At 39.1% G+C, this 15,256-nt stretch overlaps 1 protein-coding gene across 3 annotated transcripts in view; it reads right to left on the bottom strand.

The window, feature by feature from the left end:
* DMD (dystrophin) overlaps positions 1 to 15,256 on the bottom strand; it is a 2,041,544-nt gene that overhangs the window by 1,347,894 nt on the left and 678,394 nt on the right. For 2 of the 3 annotated variants that reach the window (XM_087871305.1, XM_087871306.1), the window contains exons 13-15: positions 9,256 to 9,357; positions 9,071 to 9,178; positions 992 to 1,171 (exon numbers count right to left, since the gene is read on the bottom strand). In XM_087871305.1, coding sequence (XP_087727431.1) covers positions 992 to 1,171; positions 9,071 to 9,178; positions 9,256 to 9,357 — 390 coding nt within the window. The remainder of the gene's footprint in view (positions 1 to 991; positions 1,172 to 9,070; positions 9,179 to 9,255; positions 9,358 to 15,256) is intronic. The other variant, XM_087871307.1, reaches the window with a different exon arrangement.

Raw genomic sequence — 15,256 nt, 5'->3', positions numbered from 1 at the left:
TAAAATGGAAGGTATAATATGAGACCCACATGTATAGAAGGCAACTATAGTCCACAAGAAACATTCTGTGATGCATGATATGACTTTCCTAATAATCCATGACTTGTTGGGTCATGCTTCCAGAAATATTACTTCCCTAAACAAAGAAACAGAATGACCATGGGCAGGCATGGTCATGGGAAGCTGGCAGGAAGTATCAGAAATCATGATCACATGATCATAGCTAACCTTGACGACACTGCAGTGATCACAACTTTGTAAATACAACCGGTATGAAGACTCTTGAAATTTTAATTCCATGGGAACAATGAGCCCAGGATTTTGTACCAATTAGCAGATCTGAAGTAACTTAATCCAAATTTTTGCATGCTATGATACACCACTTGTGCCAACTGAGTTTTACAAACAGACAAACAAAGAACCTTTAAATGGCATCAGGAGTTTTAGTAGTATATAGATGTTGCCATTCTTCTCCTTATTCCAAGGCTCTTTCCAAGCCTAGTTGTTTGTTCTAGCTTCCCTGCCTTCCATAGCTTTAAGTTCTGCACTGTTTCAGTATTTTCTATTCTGCACTGAAAGTTTCCAGTATGTTTGAACTTGGATGCTTAGTAAGTTTTCATCTTTATGCATCTTCTCTCTAAGGAGAAGAAAGAGGAATCTGATAGAAACAACTGAATTGGAATGTTTTTCATAGGCAAAAACTATGATTTTAGTTTGGGTAGGAGTATGCAGACCAAATTTTAGCTCTTTATTAAGTAATTGTCAAATGTACAAGTTTAAAGTTTACTTCATGTGATTTAATTTAGAGCTAAGAATATCACTTAAGAACAGGAAATACTTTGTGTGAATATGGAGTTGAAAGTTGATTGGGACAAATAATGTACAAGATGAAAATAAAGCATTTATTTATGTAAGAACAAACAAATGGCTAAGAAATGATTCAACAATGAGGAGGTAATGATTAACTATCAGGCTAACAGTTTTGACAAACCTTCTTAGAACTGCCCTCCAGCTTCTGTGCCAAACTATCCCAGCGGTGACTAATGTTTTGGAGCCACCCTTCCAGTTTCTGTGATAATCCTTTACTTTTTACTGCTGAGAGGAGATCCTGGCTAAGGGAATTCAGTTTATCCATTGATTGTCTCTTGATTTCCAATTCTCCTTTCAAGATCTGTAAAAGTAACATGGCAAAGAAAACATATTAACCTATTGGAAGTAATGGTACAAGTTAACTTGGCATTCTTTTCCAAGCAACAGATTTCCATATGCTTTTGTTAGTTTAGTTCAGGGCTGTCAAACTTACAGCCTGAGGGCCAGAAGCGTCATGTGCTGGCTACGCCCATGCCTGGTTTAACAAAGGGGAAAAAAGTTCCAATACGTCATACATGATGACACCGTGATGACGTGAGTTTGACACCCCTGGTTTAGTTGATCCTTATAAAATTATCTTTTGCATCTTTTCTCTAGCAGAATAAGGAAGAATCTTTTCAGAGTTACATAATTATAATATATTATTATCATACTGTATATTATCATGAATGAAAATTTTCTCTAATATTAAGAATTAGTTCATGCAAGCACATCATTAATCTACATACAAACTGTAATGCTGCTATTCTTACATGACCTTTAGACTAATTAGTTCCCAAAATGTATTTGAAAAATAAATGAAAATAACTTAAAAATGTTAAATGAAACAATCGTATTACTGCACCCAGAAATAAATATGTTGGTTATATTAATATAATCAGTAAATATGCCACATAACCTGTCAAAAAACTAGAATGGATATCTTATTATACAATATGTAAAGTAAGACATTACTTTCCACAACAATATACGGTAAACTATAGCATTCATTATCAACAATTCATTAGCAACCAATTGTGACCTAATGTTCTATGTATGCATTTATTTATCTAAAAACTCCACTCACCTATACTGTTAATATATTGTACTAAGTGAAGAATAGAATATCTTGTACATACTAATTGTAAACACTTGTTTTGGTAAAATTATTAAGAAAGAGATTTTGACTATCACTAAACTGAGCAAGCTTTTAGATTTTCATACTACCCTTGGCACTAAATCAAACTAATTAGAAAAGGCATGGGGTACAGTGTGTATATGCCTTTATGTTTGTTCATAGTAATTCAGAATAAGAAAAAACTCCTGAAAATAGATTGTTACTCAACAACAGTTTTATTTTATAATCATCCTGATGAGTTAGCCAGCATCAAAAGGCAAGACATTTTATATCTATGTTTTTTCCTCAATGCCTCATATCTTTTCATCTATAGAAACAAAAAAGAATATAATGATATCTGATGGAATATAGGGACAATATGAGTCTAAAATAAAATTAAGCAATCTCAGTTGTTTTGGCCAATCATGAACTATATGCAATTTAGCCAATAATGAGGAATTCTAGTTTTCTGGTCCACAACATCTGTTAAGAATAAGGTTGCTTATGTTTATTCTAGAAAATAAAATTCTTGTAACCTAATATTTGCCTTGGAGATTTGCAAATATCTGTTTTGTTCTTCATATCTTTCAATAATATAAACTAATTCAGATTTTCATTATTTTTGGAATGTGAGACTCACACTACCATCCTAATTTAGAGAGCCCCATTGAATTTAGAATAATGAACTGGAAATTAAAGTGTCACACTTTGTTTAACAGCCTGGGTCTTTTGAAGCTGAAAAATCAGGGGAAAACTATAATTTCAGATTGTGAGGTATGTTGTTAGGATATCTATACAGATATTCAGTAAATTTGTGAAAACCCATTCAGAAAGTTCAAACAGAAGCAAAGTTTGTTGAGAATGAGTTATGGCCTATGACTGGATATAAAATAACATATCTTTGCTGCAGAGGTGGGATTCACTTACCTTTACTACCGGTTCGCAAATGTGAGCGCACGCTTTTACTCTAGTTTACAGAGTCAGCATATTGCCCCTATCAATCTGGGTCCTCGTTTTACCAATCTCAGAAGGATGGAAGGCTGAGTCAACACTGAGCTGGTGTGACTTGAACTGCCAAACTGCTGGTAGTTGGCCAGCAGACTAAGCCTGCAATACTGCATTCTAAACACTGTGCCACCATGGCTCTTCTGAATAGATAGTTCATCAAATGGCTACCCAGAATATCTTGAGAGTCATTCGGCACATGAATTTAATAAATCATCATCATCATCGTTATCATCATCATGTCTTTGCTACTTCTATTTCTAAAATCATTCCTTCACTCCATTTCGCAGACATATAGTTTATGTATTTAGCAACAAGTATAACTGCCTTATTATGCTAGCTAAGCATAAATAAAGCAAAGCAAACTATTGGACATAGTTGTCCCCTTTAAGTTTCTGCACTATAATAAGCATTCTTATGCCTCATTTTTGTGCTAGGTTTATTCTGTTTCTTTTATGATTTTTGTGATAAAATATTGCTACCAGCAAAACATTTGTGCTACATTGAAAACAAATTTGATATGATTCCAGACCTTTAAAACACCTTGACAATTTTGTTACAAATAAATGTAAAAGTGTTGGCGTACAGTACAATCTACATATATAAACTTCAGGGAATATATTTTTAAGTCCAAGTAGGCCATCTGGTCTCTCTTTCTTTGCTAAAAACTCACTTGAATAGCCCAGAGACAAGGTTTGTAAACTGCCGGATGATGTTTAGCTTTATGGGGCTTGTGCTGATATAAAACTTTGAGGCTTTATATGGATAAATGAACATTTTATGTTATCAAAATTTTCTCATGTCATAGCATGAAGTCAAATTAATGAAAGCAACATATGCTTAAGGTTATGCTGACAGATGGTCACCATTTTTGGTCTCCAATTGTGACATATTAAATAAACATTAAATTTGTACTCAGTATGTGAGTCAATAGGGACTCTCAGCAGCAATTTTAAAAGCAGCTGTCTCATCCCTGTTAATTAATCTGAACAATCAAATGGCAAAAACTTTAAAATATACATTTCTGCTTTATCACAAGAAAAAGCCTCAGACATGTCAATGTCTAATTATACAGACATTATCCTAAAGAGTATCATATTAAAACCATATTAATTTCAAAGCTTTTCTATATATTCATCACTGCAGTGGTTGCTTTTATTTATATCCATCACTTATATAACAGTGGCCACTTTCCAATATGTCTGCATGATAGTTTTTCTTTCAGCTGCTTTGGTACCAATATAAGGGCATACAGAAATGGATGTGACATTCAAACATTAAAATAAAAAAGAGCTCTTAGTTTTTGGTTTTTAAGGTTTGAGCTGGTTTTATTTCAGGGTATATTATATTGCATAGCCACTGTTATATTCAGGGAAGTGGGAAACATTCAATGTAGGGAAATAATCCAAATCTAAATTTGATTTTTAAAAACACAAAATCATACACATGGCTTTGATTGTTATTTCTCTGCAAGTATGAATTAGATTTGTAATTAATCAGAAATGGTGAAAGCAACAGACCTTTTATTCTCTTAGCTCTAGGCAAATTACTTAAAACATAATCAATGGTGAAATCCTCCGTGGATTGCTACTGGTTTGCTGCCTGCGCATGTGCGGTGCATGCCAAATGTGTACTGTGCACGCATATGCATAGTTTGTGCCAAAAGCATGCTGCACACGTGCATGCACACTGCACACCAAAAACATGCTGTGCGCGTACGCATGCACAGGATTTCCTGCTTTCTAGCAAATATATATTGCGCGGCATAGCTGATTGTTGGAAATACTGGTTCGGATGATCCAATAGCTTTTTCTTTACTATTGGTTCCCCTGAACTGGTAGTTTTTATCACTATCCATTTGCCCGAACCTGTGCGAACTGGTAGCATTTCACCACTGAACATAATCAATATTAAAACCTGCTAACGGAAACTATTGCAATCTTAGCACTATTTCAATAATAGGGCATGTAATATATTAATTTTACCATAAGGTTATATAAGGGCAGGAACATTATACTACACTTTTTCATTATTTGGCTTCCAATTCCTGTTCATCATTGTCTGATATGAGAATGGCTCAGCGATAGACATCACGATCTCCGGAACTTTAAAAGTTTAAAAATTTTAAACTTAAATTTTTAAGTTTAAGTTTAAGTTAAAAATTAAAAATTTTAAACTTTTAAACGTTCCGGAGATCGTGATGTCTATCGCTTCTTCTTTAACTATACCTGGAACTCGCATCTTCAGGACAATATATATATATATATATATATATATATATATATATATATATATATATATATATATATATATATATATATATATATATATATATATATATATATATATATATATATATATATATATATATATTTTCTGAGGTTTTTGCGGGTGTTTGTATGTAGGTCTTTTGTTATTTGGGTTTTCTCCCGCATAAAATTGGAAGTGTCTTGGTGACGTTTCGACGAAGTCTCATTCGTCATCTTCAGGCTGGTGTCTTCGGCTTCATGCTTCTAGGAGCAATGTGTGATCGCAGCTATTTCTTCCTTTTAACTGCCAGTGGGGGTGTGAACTGATTGGGTGGGAGCTTGGCTGTGTTCTGATTGGGTGGAGGTGTGTTCTGATTGGTTGGGGGCTTGCCTGTGCTCTGATTGGGTGGGGGGGTTGGCTGTGCTCTGATTGGATGGGGGTGTGTTCTGTTGGGGTGGGGGCTTGGTTGTGCTCGGGTTAGTCTGAGTTGCAGGGGGATTTGAGCTGGTGAGTTGCATTGCTGTTGTTTGGCTTCGCATTCGTGGTCATGCCACATCTTCATGGTGGGTGTCAGTTTGCTTCATGTATGGATTGGAGGAGTTTAAAGTGGCTAATGATGCAGCTGTGGTCTAGCTTCTGGTTTGTGGTCGTGCCTCATCGGTGTGGGTTTGGATTTGCTTTTTGCGTGGATGTGTGGTGGTGACATCCTGTGTGGTTTTCGTGAGTGTGGGTCTGGTGTCATTCTTTGTGTTAGGGACTCATTTGTCAATAAGGGCGGGTTTCCAAATAGCTGGTAGGCGGGAGGTATCATCTTGTTTATTCATCCTGTGTGGGTATTTTTCTATCTCGATGGCTTCTCTAATTATTCTGTTGTTAAAGTGTTCAGTTTTGGCGATAGTTCTGGTCTTTTTAAAGTCAATTTCACGTCCTGTGGCTTTAAGGTGTTGGACCAGGGAAGAAGTTGGTTCTTCTTTTCTGACTGAGTTCTTGTGTTCTTCAATGCGTGCACTTATTCTTCTGTTGGTTTGTCCGATGTATGTGGTGGGGCAGGCGGTGCATGAGATTTCATATAGTCCTTGATTTTCTAACTCAATTTTGACTTTGGGGTTTCTTAGGAAGGTGGATATTTTTCGGTTTGTGCAGAATGTTGTCTTGATATTGTGTTTGTGGAGGATCTTGCTGATTCTGTCTGTGGTGCCTTTTATGTATGGGAGGAGGGTTTTGCCATTTTCTTGTTCTCTGTCTTGGATTTTAGTGGGGGGGTTTTTTTGGATTAGGTTGGTAATCTTATTTCTTTGGAATCCATTGGATGTTAGTACATTAGTGAGAGTGTGTAGTTTGGTTTTTAGGTGTTGTTCGTCAGCTAAGCATTTTGTTCTGGAGATGAGTGTCTTGGCTACAGAGTTGATCAGTGCTGGGTGGTGGTGTGAGAGTGCGTGCAGATAGCAGTTGTGTGTGTTTTCTTCTGGATTTCTTGTAGATTAAGACACCCAGGAAGGGAAGTTGGTTGTTAGCTTCTGTTTCCATGGTGAACTGTATTTTGGGGTGTAGACTGTTGAGGTGTGTGAGGAAGTTGTCCAGTTTTTCCTTCCCATGTGGCCAGATTATGAAGGTGTCATCTATGTATCTGAGCCAGAGTTTGGGTTTGTGATCAGATTTTTCTAGAGCTTGGGTTTCAAAGTGTTCCATGTAGAGGTTTGCAATGATAGGTGAGAGGGGTGATCCCATGGATGCTCTTTCTATTTGTTTGTATTTTTGTCCATTATAAATGTACTAACATCCAATGGATTCCAAAGAAATAAGATTACCAACCTAATCCAAAAAGAAACCCCCACTAAAATCCAAGACAGAGAACAAGAAAACGGCAAAGCCCTCCTCCCATACATAAAAGGCACCACAGACAGAATCAGCAAGATCCTCCACAAACATCAAGACAGCATTCTGCACAAACCAAAAAATATCCACCATCCTAAGAAACCTCAAAGACAAAATTGAGTTAGAAAATCAAGGAGTATATGAAATCCCATGTACCGCCTGCCCACCACATACATCGGACAAACCAACAGAAGAATTGGTTTGAAGAAGCATCGAAGAACACAAGAACTCAGTCAGAAAAGAAGAACCAACTTCTTCCCTGGTCCAACACCTTAAAACCACAGGACATGAAATTGACTTTAAAAAGACCAGAACTATCACCAAAACTGAACACTTTAACAACAGAATAATCAGAGAAGCCATCAAGATAGAAAAATGCCCACACAGCATGAATAAACAAGATGATACCTCCCGCCTACCAGCCATTTGGAAACCCGCCCTTATTGACAAACGAGTCCCTAACACAAAGAATGACACCAGACCCACACTCACGAAAACCACACAGGATGTCACCACCACACATCCACGCAAAAAGCAAAGTCAAACCCACACCGATGATGAGGCACGACCACAAACCAGAAGCCAGACCACAGCTGCATCATTAACCACTTTAAACCCCTCCAATCCATACATGAAGCAAACTGACACCCACCGTGAAGATGTGGCACGACCACGAACGCGAAGCCAAACAACAGCAATGCAGCTCACCAGCTCAAATCCCCCTGCAACTCAGACTAACCTGAGCACAACCAAGCCCCCACCCCAACAGAACACACCCCCATCCAATCAGAGCACAGCCAACCTCCCATCCAATCAGAGCACAGCCAAACCCCAACCAATCAGAACACACCTCCACCCAATCAGAACACAGCCAAGCTCCCACCCAATCAGTTCACACCCCCACTGGCAGTTAAAAAGAAGAAACAGCTGCGATCACACATTGCTCCTAGAAGCATGAAGCCGAAGACACCAGCCTGAAGATGACGAATGAGACTTTGTCGAAAGGTCACCAAGACACTTCCAATTTTACGCGGGAGAAAACCCAAATAACCAAAGACATATATATACATACATACATACATACATACATACATACATACATACATACATATATATATATGGTAAGTTATTATTTTAGTTATTTTGATATCAGATTTTGAAGGTAAGTATCATCAGCAAAAATAATATAACTCTTTTCCTTATTTGTATCAACATTTAAAAATTAAAGCATAGAAATAATCATTATTGGTTTAATTTAAAAATGGCTGCAGATCATAAAGTAATATGTGCTAATATCTGTCCTAAAGCTGTACAGAGTATAGGCAAATCATACCAACTATAAAGTCCTTGACTTCACTTCATGTCTACTATGAATTTGATAAAACATACAAGTATTAATTACAAGGATTATAAATGGAATTTCATTCATGTAAATGCCAAAAATATGTACACTATCATAGCTACTAAGATGATGATGATGATAAAGAAGAAGTAAAATTTATCTCCTAATTAGCAATGTCCTGCAGATCACAATGATGCAGAAATAAGAGATGTCTTTTGACATTTGTGTCCTAACATCTAACAGATAATGTGATATCATGGCACATGTTTTATCATTTTTCACTGTGTGAATACCCACATTTATTTCAGAAAATAACATTTATAAACTGATAGCATTAGAAACAAGAATGGGCTAACTATTAAATCATTCTGTGTGAACTTGCTTATCGATAATCCTAAAAACAGAGATTTGATATTATTCATTGTTGGTTGGAATGTTGCCAGAGCTTGAACATTTGCCAGCTGGAACCTTGGTTTGCTGGGTTCAATTCAAAATACCAGTTTAAACCTGTAAATTCATAGTTGAGGGTATGCAAAATTAAAGTTACTTGACTGGGTCATTTGCAGGTCCTCTGCTGAAATATGTGATGCAAATGTTGAAAACTGGGAGGAAACTATACAAAAAAAACATACAGCCAATTTTTGTAGATTTTCCAACATTTCTTTCTGGTCTTTGAAATCGATAGTATGCAGAGTGGTCACACATTCTTCCTTTTCAGTAAACCATGTATCAAAAAGACCCTAAAAGTTAAAAAAAAAAAATTAGAAAGACTGCATATTAAACATTATAAAGCAAAGAGTAAATAGATATACTTAACCTGTTCTTCAATAAATTGCAACCATTTTTGAAGAACATCTTGCAGAATAAACCAACGGTCCTCTGTCCATCTACAGATTGTTGCCCAACGGTTTCCTAAATGCTAAAATAATGGCATTAACATTCAGAAGTTAATAACTATTTTACACTTCATTTATACAAGACTTGATATTTTTATTTAGCCTTTAATACTGTTACAATCTTTCCATTCATATTTTATGGCTACATTATTGTGGTTGTTTGTACAATCCAGGGGTGGGTTGCTACCGGTTCAGACCGGTTCAGGAGAACCATTAGCAGAAATTTGACATGGTTCCCCGAACTGTTCGTGACCTTTGGCTGGCCACGCCCCCAAACCAGTCCCCTCTCGCTCACCCCACTCGCCCAATGCTCGCCCGCCCTGTCCAGCCACTACTTGCAGAATCTAGCCCCGTACTTCTGCTCACTGCTGCTGGCAAAGGTAAGGCCGAAGGGCCTGGGTGGGTGGGGGAGGGAGAGCTGGTGGAGGGGTGATACCAGCAGGAGTTGATGGACCAATGTGCACAGGGAGGGAGGACAGCACGCGGGAGATCCTAGCTGCAGTTTACTCGTGAGCACCATTGGCCGGGAGAGACAGGGAGAAAGGCCAATGGTGCTCAAGAGTAAACTGAGGCTCCTAAGTGGAGGTCGAGCCTCCCCGCCCACAACATCTTCACCTGAGGCATCGCTGGCAGCCACTTCCTGCGCCTCCCATCCAGTGTTCTTCCCGCTGCTGCTCGGCCTCCTCGATGCATGGAGGCAGGAGGTGGTGGTTTCTTTTGCTGCCTGCAATCTGCTGTCTGCCTCTAATCTGCAGTTTACTTGTGAGCATGGTGCTCATGAGTAAACTGCAGATTACAGGAAGCTGGCAGATCGTGGCTTACTCGCTCTGCTGCTCGCCTGGCAGAGGCAGACTGGCAGCTCCAGGTCATCTCTCAGTTGTTGTGTGCAGGGAAAAACCTTGCAAAGTAAAGAAAAACTTCTGAGTGCGAGAAGTTAGTTGCCTCGCACTCCATGCACGCAATGGCTGAGAGATGACCTGGAGCTGCCACTCTCCGGTAAAATGCGCATCTCGCAATGGGGCGCAATTTGGGGTGGCAGGTGGGGCAGGGGATGGGGGAGCTCGGCAAGCTTTGCAGCTGTGTGGCTACAAAGGTTGCTGTGCTGGCTCCCTTCTCCCTGCGGGCCAGTGCCTCCCGAAGCCGCCGGTGTTGCATGCAGCCACTGTGCTAGGACTGATAGGGGCAGCAGCAGCCCTCTTCTGTTTTTTTCCAGCTGGGCAGGAAAAAAAGGAGGGGGACTTCACAAACAAAAGAGAATTCTCTCTTTTGGCACCGGAGCCAAAGTTAAAAGAAACTGGTGGGGAGAAAAAGAGGAAGGGTAGGAACAGGGGAAGGGCAATTTTTTCGTTGTTTTAACTCTGTAGCAACATCTTTCCCAGCTACTGCTTTCTCTGCTCAGCAGCAGAGTTTTTTTTTTTTTTTTTTAGGTTAGTTTCCTTCTTCCCAGGAGAGAGAAGAGCGGGGGCAGGGAGAGAAAAAGAAGGCAGCGCAGGATGGTGGAGGGTGGGATCGGGGGGCATCTTAGTCTCGGCCGGTTGCTGCTTCCTTGGGTCCCCTCAACTTTTTAGTCCCAGAAAGCGGCTGAAAAATGCCCTCCTCCATGTACCATTTTCTGTCCTTGCCTCCTTCCTGTTTTTATTTGTTTTTCCCTCCTACCCTGAAAGGAGTTTCAAGCAAAAGAAAGTGGGGGGGGGACAAGGATCCGGGAGTGGAAAGGGATTGGGAAGAATGAGAACAAGGAGGGCTTCCCAGCTCAGGGAAGGCTCGGAATCCGGAATCCAGAGCATGCCTTTCCCCCTTTCTCTTGCTGCACTTTTATTTGCAAAGCCCCCCCCCTCTCCAGTTCACTCTCCCTAAAAATGGAGCTCTTGGTCCGAAGCGGGCGGTGTGTAATGAAGGCAAGATTTAAAGGAAACAAAGTTGAGCTAGTTTGTAAGGAAAGCAAGTACTGTCAAGGTTCAGTGCAAGCCATATTAGTATTCCAAACTAATGAGTCTTAATGTCTGGTTAAAATGGGTAGTACTTCCATTTAAAGAAGAAAAGCATAGCTCAGACTATTGCTATGATTTTTTGCTCCTATATTTTGTTGTTTAGGTATAAATTTTGTTAATGTAGAAATTTTACTTACAGCCTATTAAACAACAGAGCTAGCTGTCTGCCTGCAATCATGTGTATCTATTAGGAGTAAATCCCACTGAAAGAGAGTAGCCTTACTGCCAAGTAAACATGCATAGGCTTTATGTAATTGAGAAATAGGGTATCAATTAGTATCAGGTGTATTATAGAGAGAAATAAGAACTTCTGTAACAACAGATACTTTGTGCCCAGACCATGTGTGTGTGTGAGAGAGAGGGAGAGAGGGAGAGAGAGAGAGAGAGAGAGAGAGAGAGAGAAAGGAAGGAAGGGAGAGTGAGAGAAAAAAAACTCTCTGCTATTATTTTTAATTGTTCCATTATTTATCATGTGTTAATATTTTACACTGTCCCTACACCTAGAGTCATTTTACTGCCTTTCTTTTGCCCAGGGCTACCACATATTTTTCAGGGATTTACATGCATTCAATGTCTATAGTCTAGAGCATAAATATGTGTGTGTTTATTTTGTACATCAGGTTGTATAAATCCATCTTAATATGCTATTCCTGGTATGTGATGTTTTGTATACATACAGAGAAAGAAGCACTCTTGTGATCTTTGAGTTTTAGGCTTGCTGTCAAACATCAGCCATAATACTAATGACTGTTTTGAACAATATGCAGGTTGTATTACACGAATGGCTATTTTATATGCGAAATTATGACTGAAATATTTCTGCACCTATATTGGTTCTCACTGCCAGGAAGTTTCTCTTTAGTTTTAGGTTGCTTCTCTTTTTGTTCAGTTTCCATCCATTGCTTCTTGTTTTGTCTTCTGGTACTTTGGAAAATACATTGCCCCCTCCCTTCTTTCTGGCAGTGCCTTAAAAGCCTGTTGCCTATCACACTCTTGGGCAAAGCATGTGAGCTATTTCCTCCTTTCAGTGGCCCCATGAAAGTACAGCTATAGTATGTAGATAATAAAGTTGAAAAAAGGTGAACAACATTTTTACAGAACTATAGATACATTGAGGCTGGGTGTGACAAGGAATGGCTGGGAAGGGAGGGGCCAGGCGAGGCACTCCTTGACGTGAGTTACATTGAGTTGGCCACACCCACCCAGTCACATGACCATCAAGCCACACCCACTGTCACATGACCATCAAGCCACACCCACAAAATAAGTCACACCCACAGAACCGGTAGTAAAAAAAATTAGAACCCGCCCCTGGTACAATCAGCCAAATATTTTGGCTGGATATGGCATTTTTATCTACCTACTGAGTCCTTTCCAAGGCCCTGGGATAGGTAGATGTTGCTTGATGGTGTTAAAGCTACCATAAGGTGACCAGACGTCCCGCTTTTGGCGGGACAGTCCCGCTTTTGAACAATTTGTCCCGCGTCCCGCGGCGTTTTAAAAAAGTCCCGATTTTTCATTCTGCCTCCTGAATCCCCGCTGCTGGCTAGAGGGAAAAAAACTGTTTAAACTCTTGCCGCGGGGCTTCAAAGGGCCGCCCTACGTTGATTAGCTCAGCTTCCCCCTCTCAGCTGATTTGCGCAGGGCTCTGCTCTTCCTAAATTGCTCCAGCAGTTTTTTTTTTCTCTTTGTGCAAACCAAGCTCAAAACGAAAGTGAAACTGGCTGTTGGCTTTGCTGTTTGCTTGCAACGTTGGAAAATTAGGCAGCAGATTTATTTTCCTTTTCCTCACCAAAAAAGATAGGTGTAAACAATGGGAAATTATTTAGGGCAAAAGAGGAGAGTTCAAGATTTTAAAACACAAAAGAAAAAAAAGCTCTTTTTAACTAGGGAATTGTAATAATTGAGATACTATTAATTGTATACTGTGTTGAAAGCAGAAATGGTTAAGTTGTGGTTTGGAGGAATATATGGGGGAAATTATTTGGTTTATTATTATTGGTAAGTATAATTAATTGATTTGTAAGAAATTGGATTGCATGGAAATAATTGGAATATTCATGTTCATATTGATTAATATACAAAAAAGATAGTTATATAACTAATTGATTTATATTAAAATGTTGAATTTGTATTAAACAACTGTATTACATAATTACATAATTAAACAATGTGAGGATGGATATAAAAATAGATGACAATGGGAAGGGGTATAAAATAGAATAGAAGGGAAAAATTGAATTTGATTAAGTTTAGAGATGAGGATGAAGGGTAATATTGTTTTTTTAAAAAAATAGATGAGGAATAAATATGGCAAAAAGGAAATATAGAAATTGTAAATTTAATTGAAATGACTAAACACTGTTTAAATTTGTGAACCAGCCAAATATTCTGTTCAAAGAAAATACATTGTATGTATGTGTGTTTCTAATTATTGCTATTTATTCATATTTGTTCTCTTTTATTCTTTAAAGTTTAACAATTCATTCTTTATCTTAATATCTTTATATTTGTTTGGGGTTGGCTTTCTTCCCTTTCATCTTTTTTATTGTACAGCAATCTTTCTCCTCAAACCTACCACCTCTCTTTTCTTTCCTTCTTACTTTCTCTTTCCCCCACCCTCTTTTTCTCCTCCCTACTTCCTCTTCCTTTCTCCTTCTCCTCCTCTCTTCCTCCCTCTCTTAACCGTCACTCCTACTCTAATTTCCCTTCCCTTCCTTCATCCCTCTCTATTACTGTATCCTTTTATGCATATGGACTACTCAGAGGGCTGAAAAAGTTATTTTTGACTGGTCCTCGCACTTTTGACCAGTCCTCGAACTTACGACTGTCCTCACATTTTACATTTTTGCCCTATCTTGTCATCATGGTGAAGAGAAGCAGTTGTGAAATGAGTGACATGGTTGTAAAGAATGCTGCACGGGCATAAATGTGAGGATGGTCATAAGTGTGAGGACCAGTCAAAAGTGCGAGGACCTGTCAGAAATGACTTTTTTCAGCCCTCTGGTTAGTCCTTTTGTGCATATGGACTACTCAGAGGGTTGAAAAAGTTATTTTTGACTGGTCCTCGCACTTTTGACCAGTCCTCGAACTTACGACTGTCCTCACATTTTACGTTTTTTGCCCTATCTTGTCACCATGGTGAAGAGACGCAGTTGTGAAATGAGTGACATGGTTGTTAAGAATGCTGCACGGGCATAAATGTGAGGATGGTCATAAGTGTGAGGACCAGTCAAAAGTGCGAGGACCTGTCAGAAATGACTTTTTTCAGCCCTCTGGTTAGTCCTTTTGTGCATATGGACTACTCAGAGGGCTGAAAAAGTTATTTTTGACTGGTCCTCACACTTTTGACCAGTCCTCGAACTTACGACTGTCCTCACATTTTACGTTTTTGCCCTATCTTGTCACCATGGTGAAGAGAAGCATTGTGAAATGAGTGACATGGTTGTTAAGAATGCTGCACGGGCATAAATGTGAGGATGGTCATAAGTGTGAGGACCAGTCAAAAGTGTGAGGACCTGTCAGAAATGACTTTCCAGCCCTCTGAGTAGTCCCTATACACATAGCCATGGCCACCCGGTCACATGACCAGCTAGCCACGCCCACCCAGTCACATGGCCTCCAAGCCACGCCCACACAATAAGCCACGCCCACAATGGTGTCCCTCTTACCAATGTTAAAATCTGTTCACCTTACCCCTATACACATAGCCATGGCCACCCGGTCACATGACCAGCTAGCCATGCCCACCCAGTCACATGACCAGCTAGCCACGCCCACAATGTCCCTCTTTACCAATGTTAAAATCTGGTCACCTTAAGCTACCATCACAGGATGTAAGCTGCTCCAAGTTAAACTGCCTTTTGCAATTGACTGGTGGTGATTATGTCAATGATGATACTATTATTATATAACTAACACATAAATAATA

Source organism: Pantherophis guttatus, chromosome 5, assembly GCF_059756535.1.
Source record: "Pantherophis guttatus breed Tessera chromosome 5, ASM5975653v1, whole genome shotgun sequence".
In the NCBI taxonomy this organism is placed as follows: domain Eukaryota; kingdom Metazoa; phylum Chordata; class Lepidosauria; order Squamata; family Colubridae; genus Pantherophis; species Pantherophis guttatus.
This window is presented reverse-complemented; position numbering and strand designations above follow the sequence as displayed.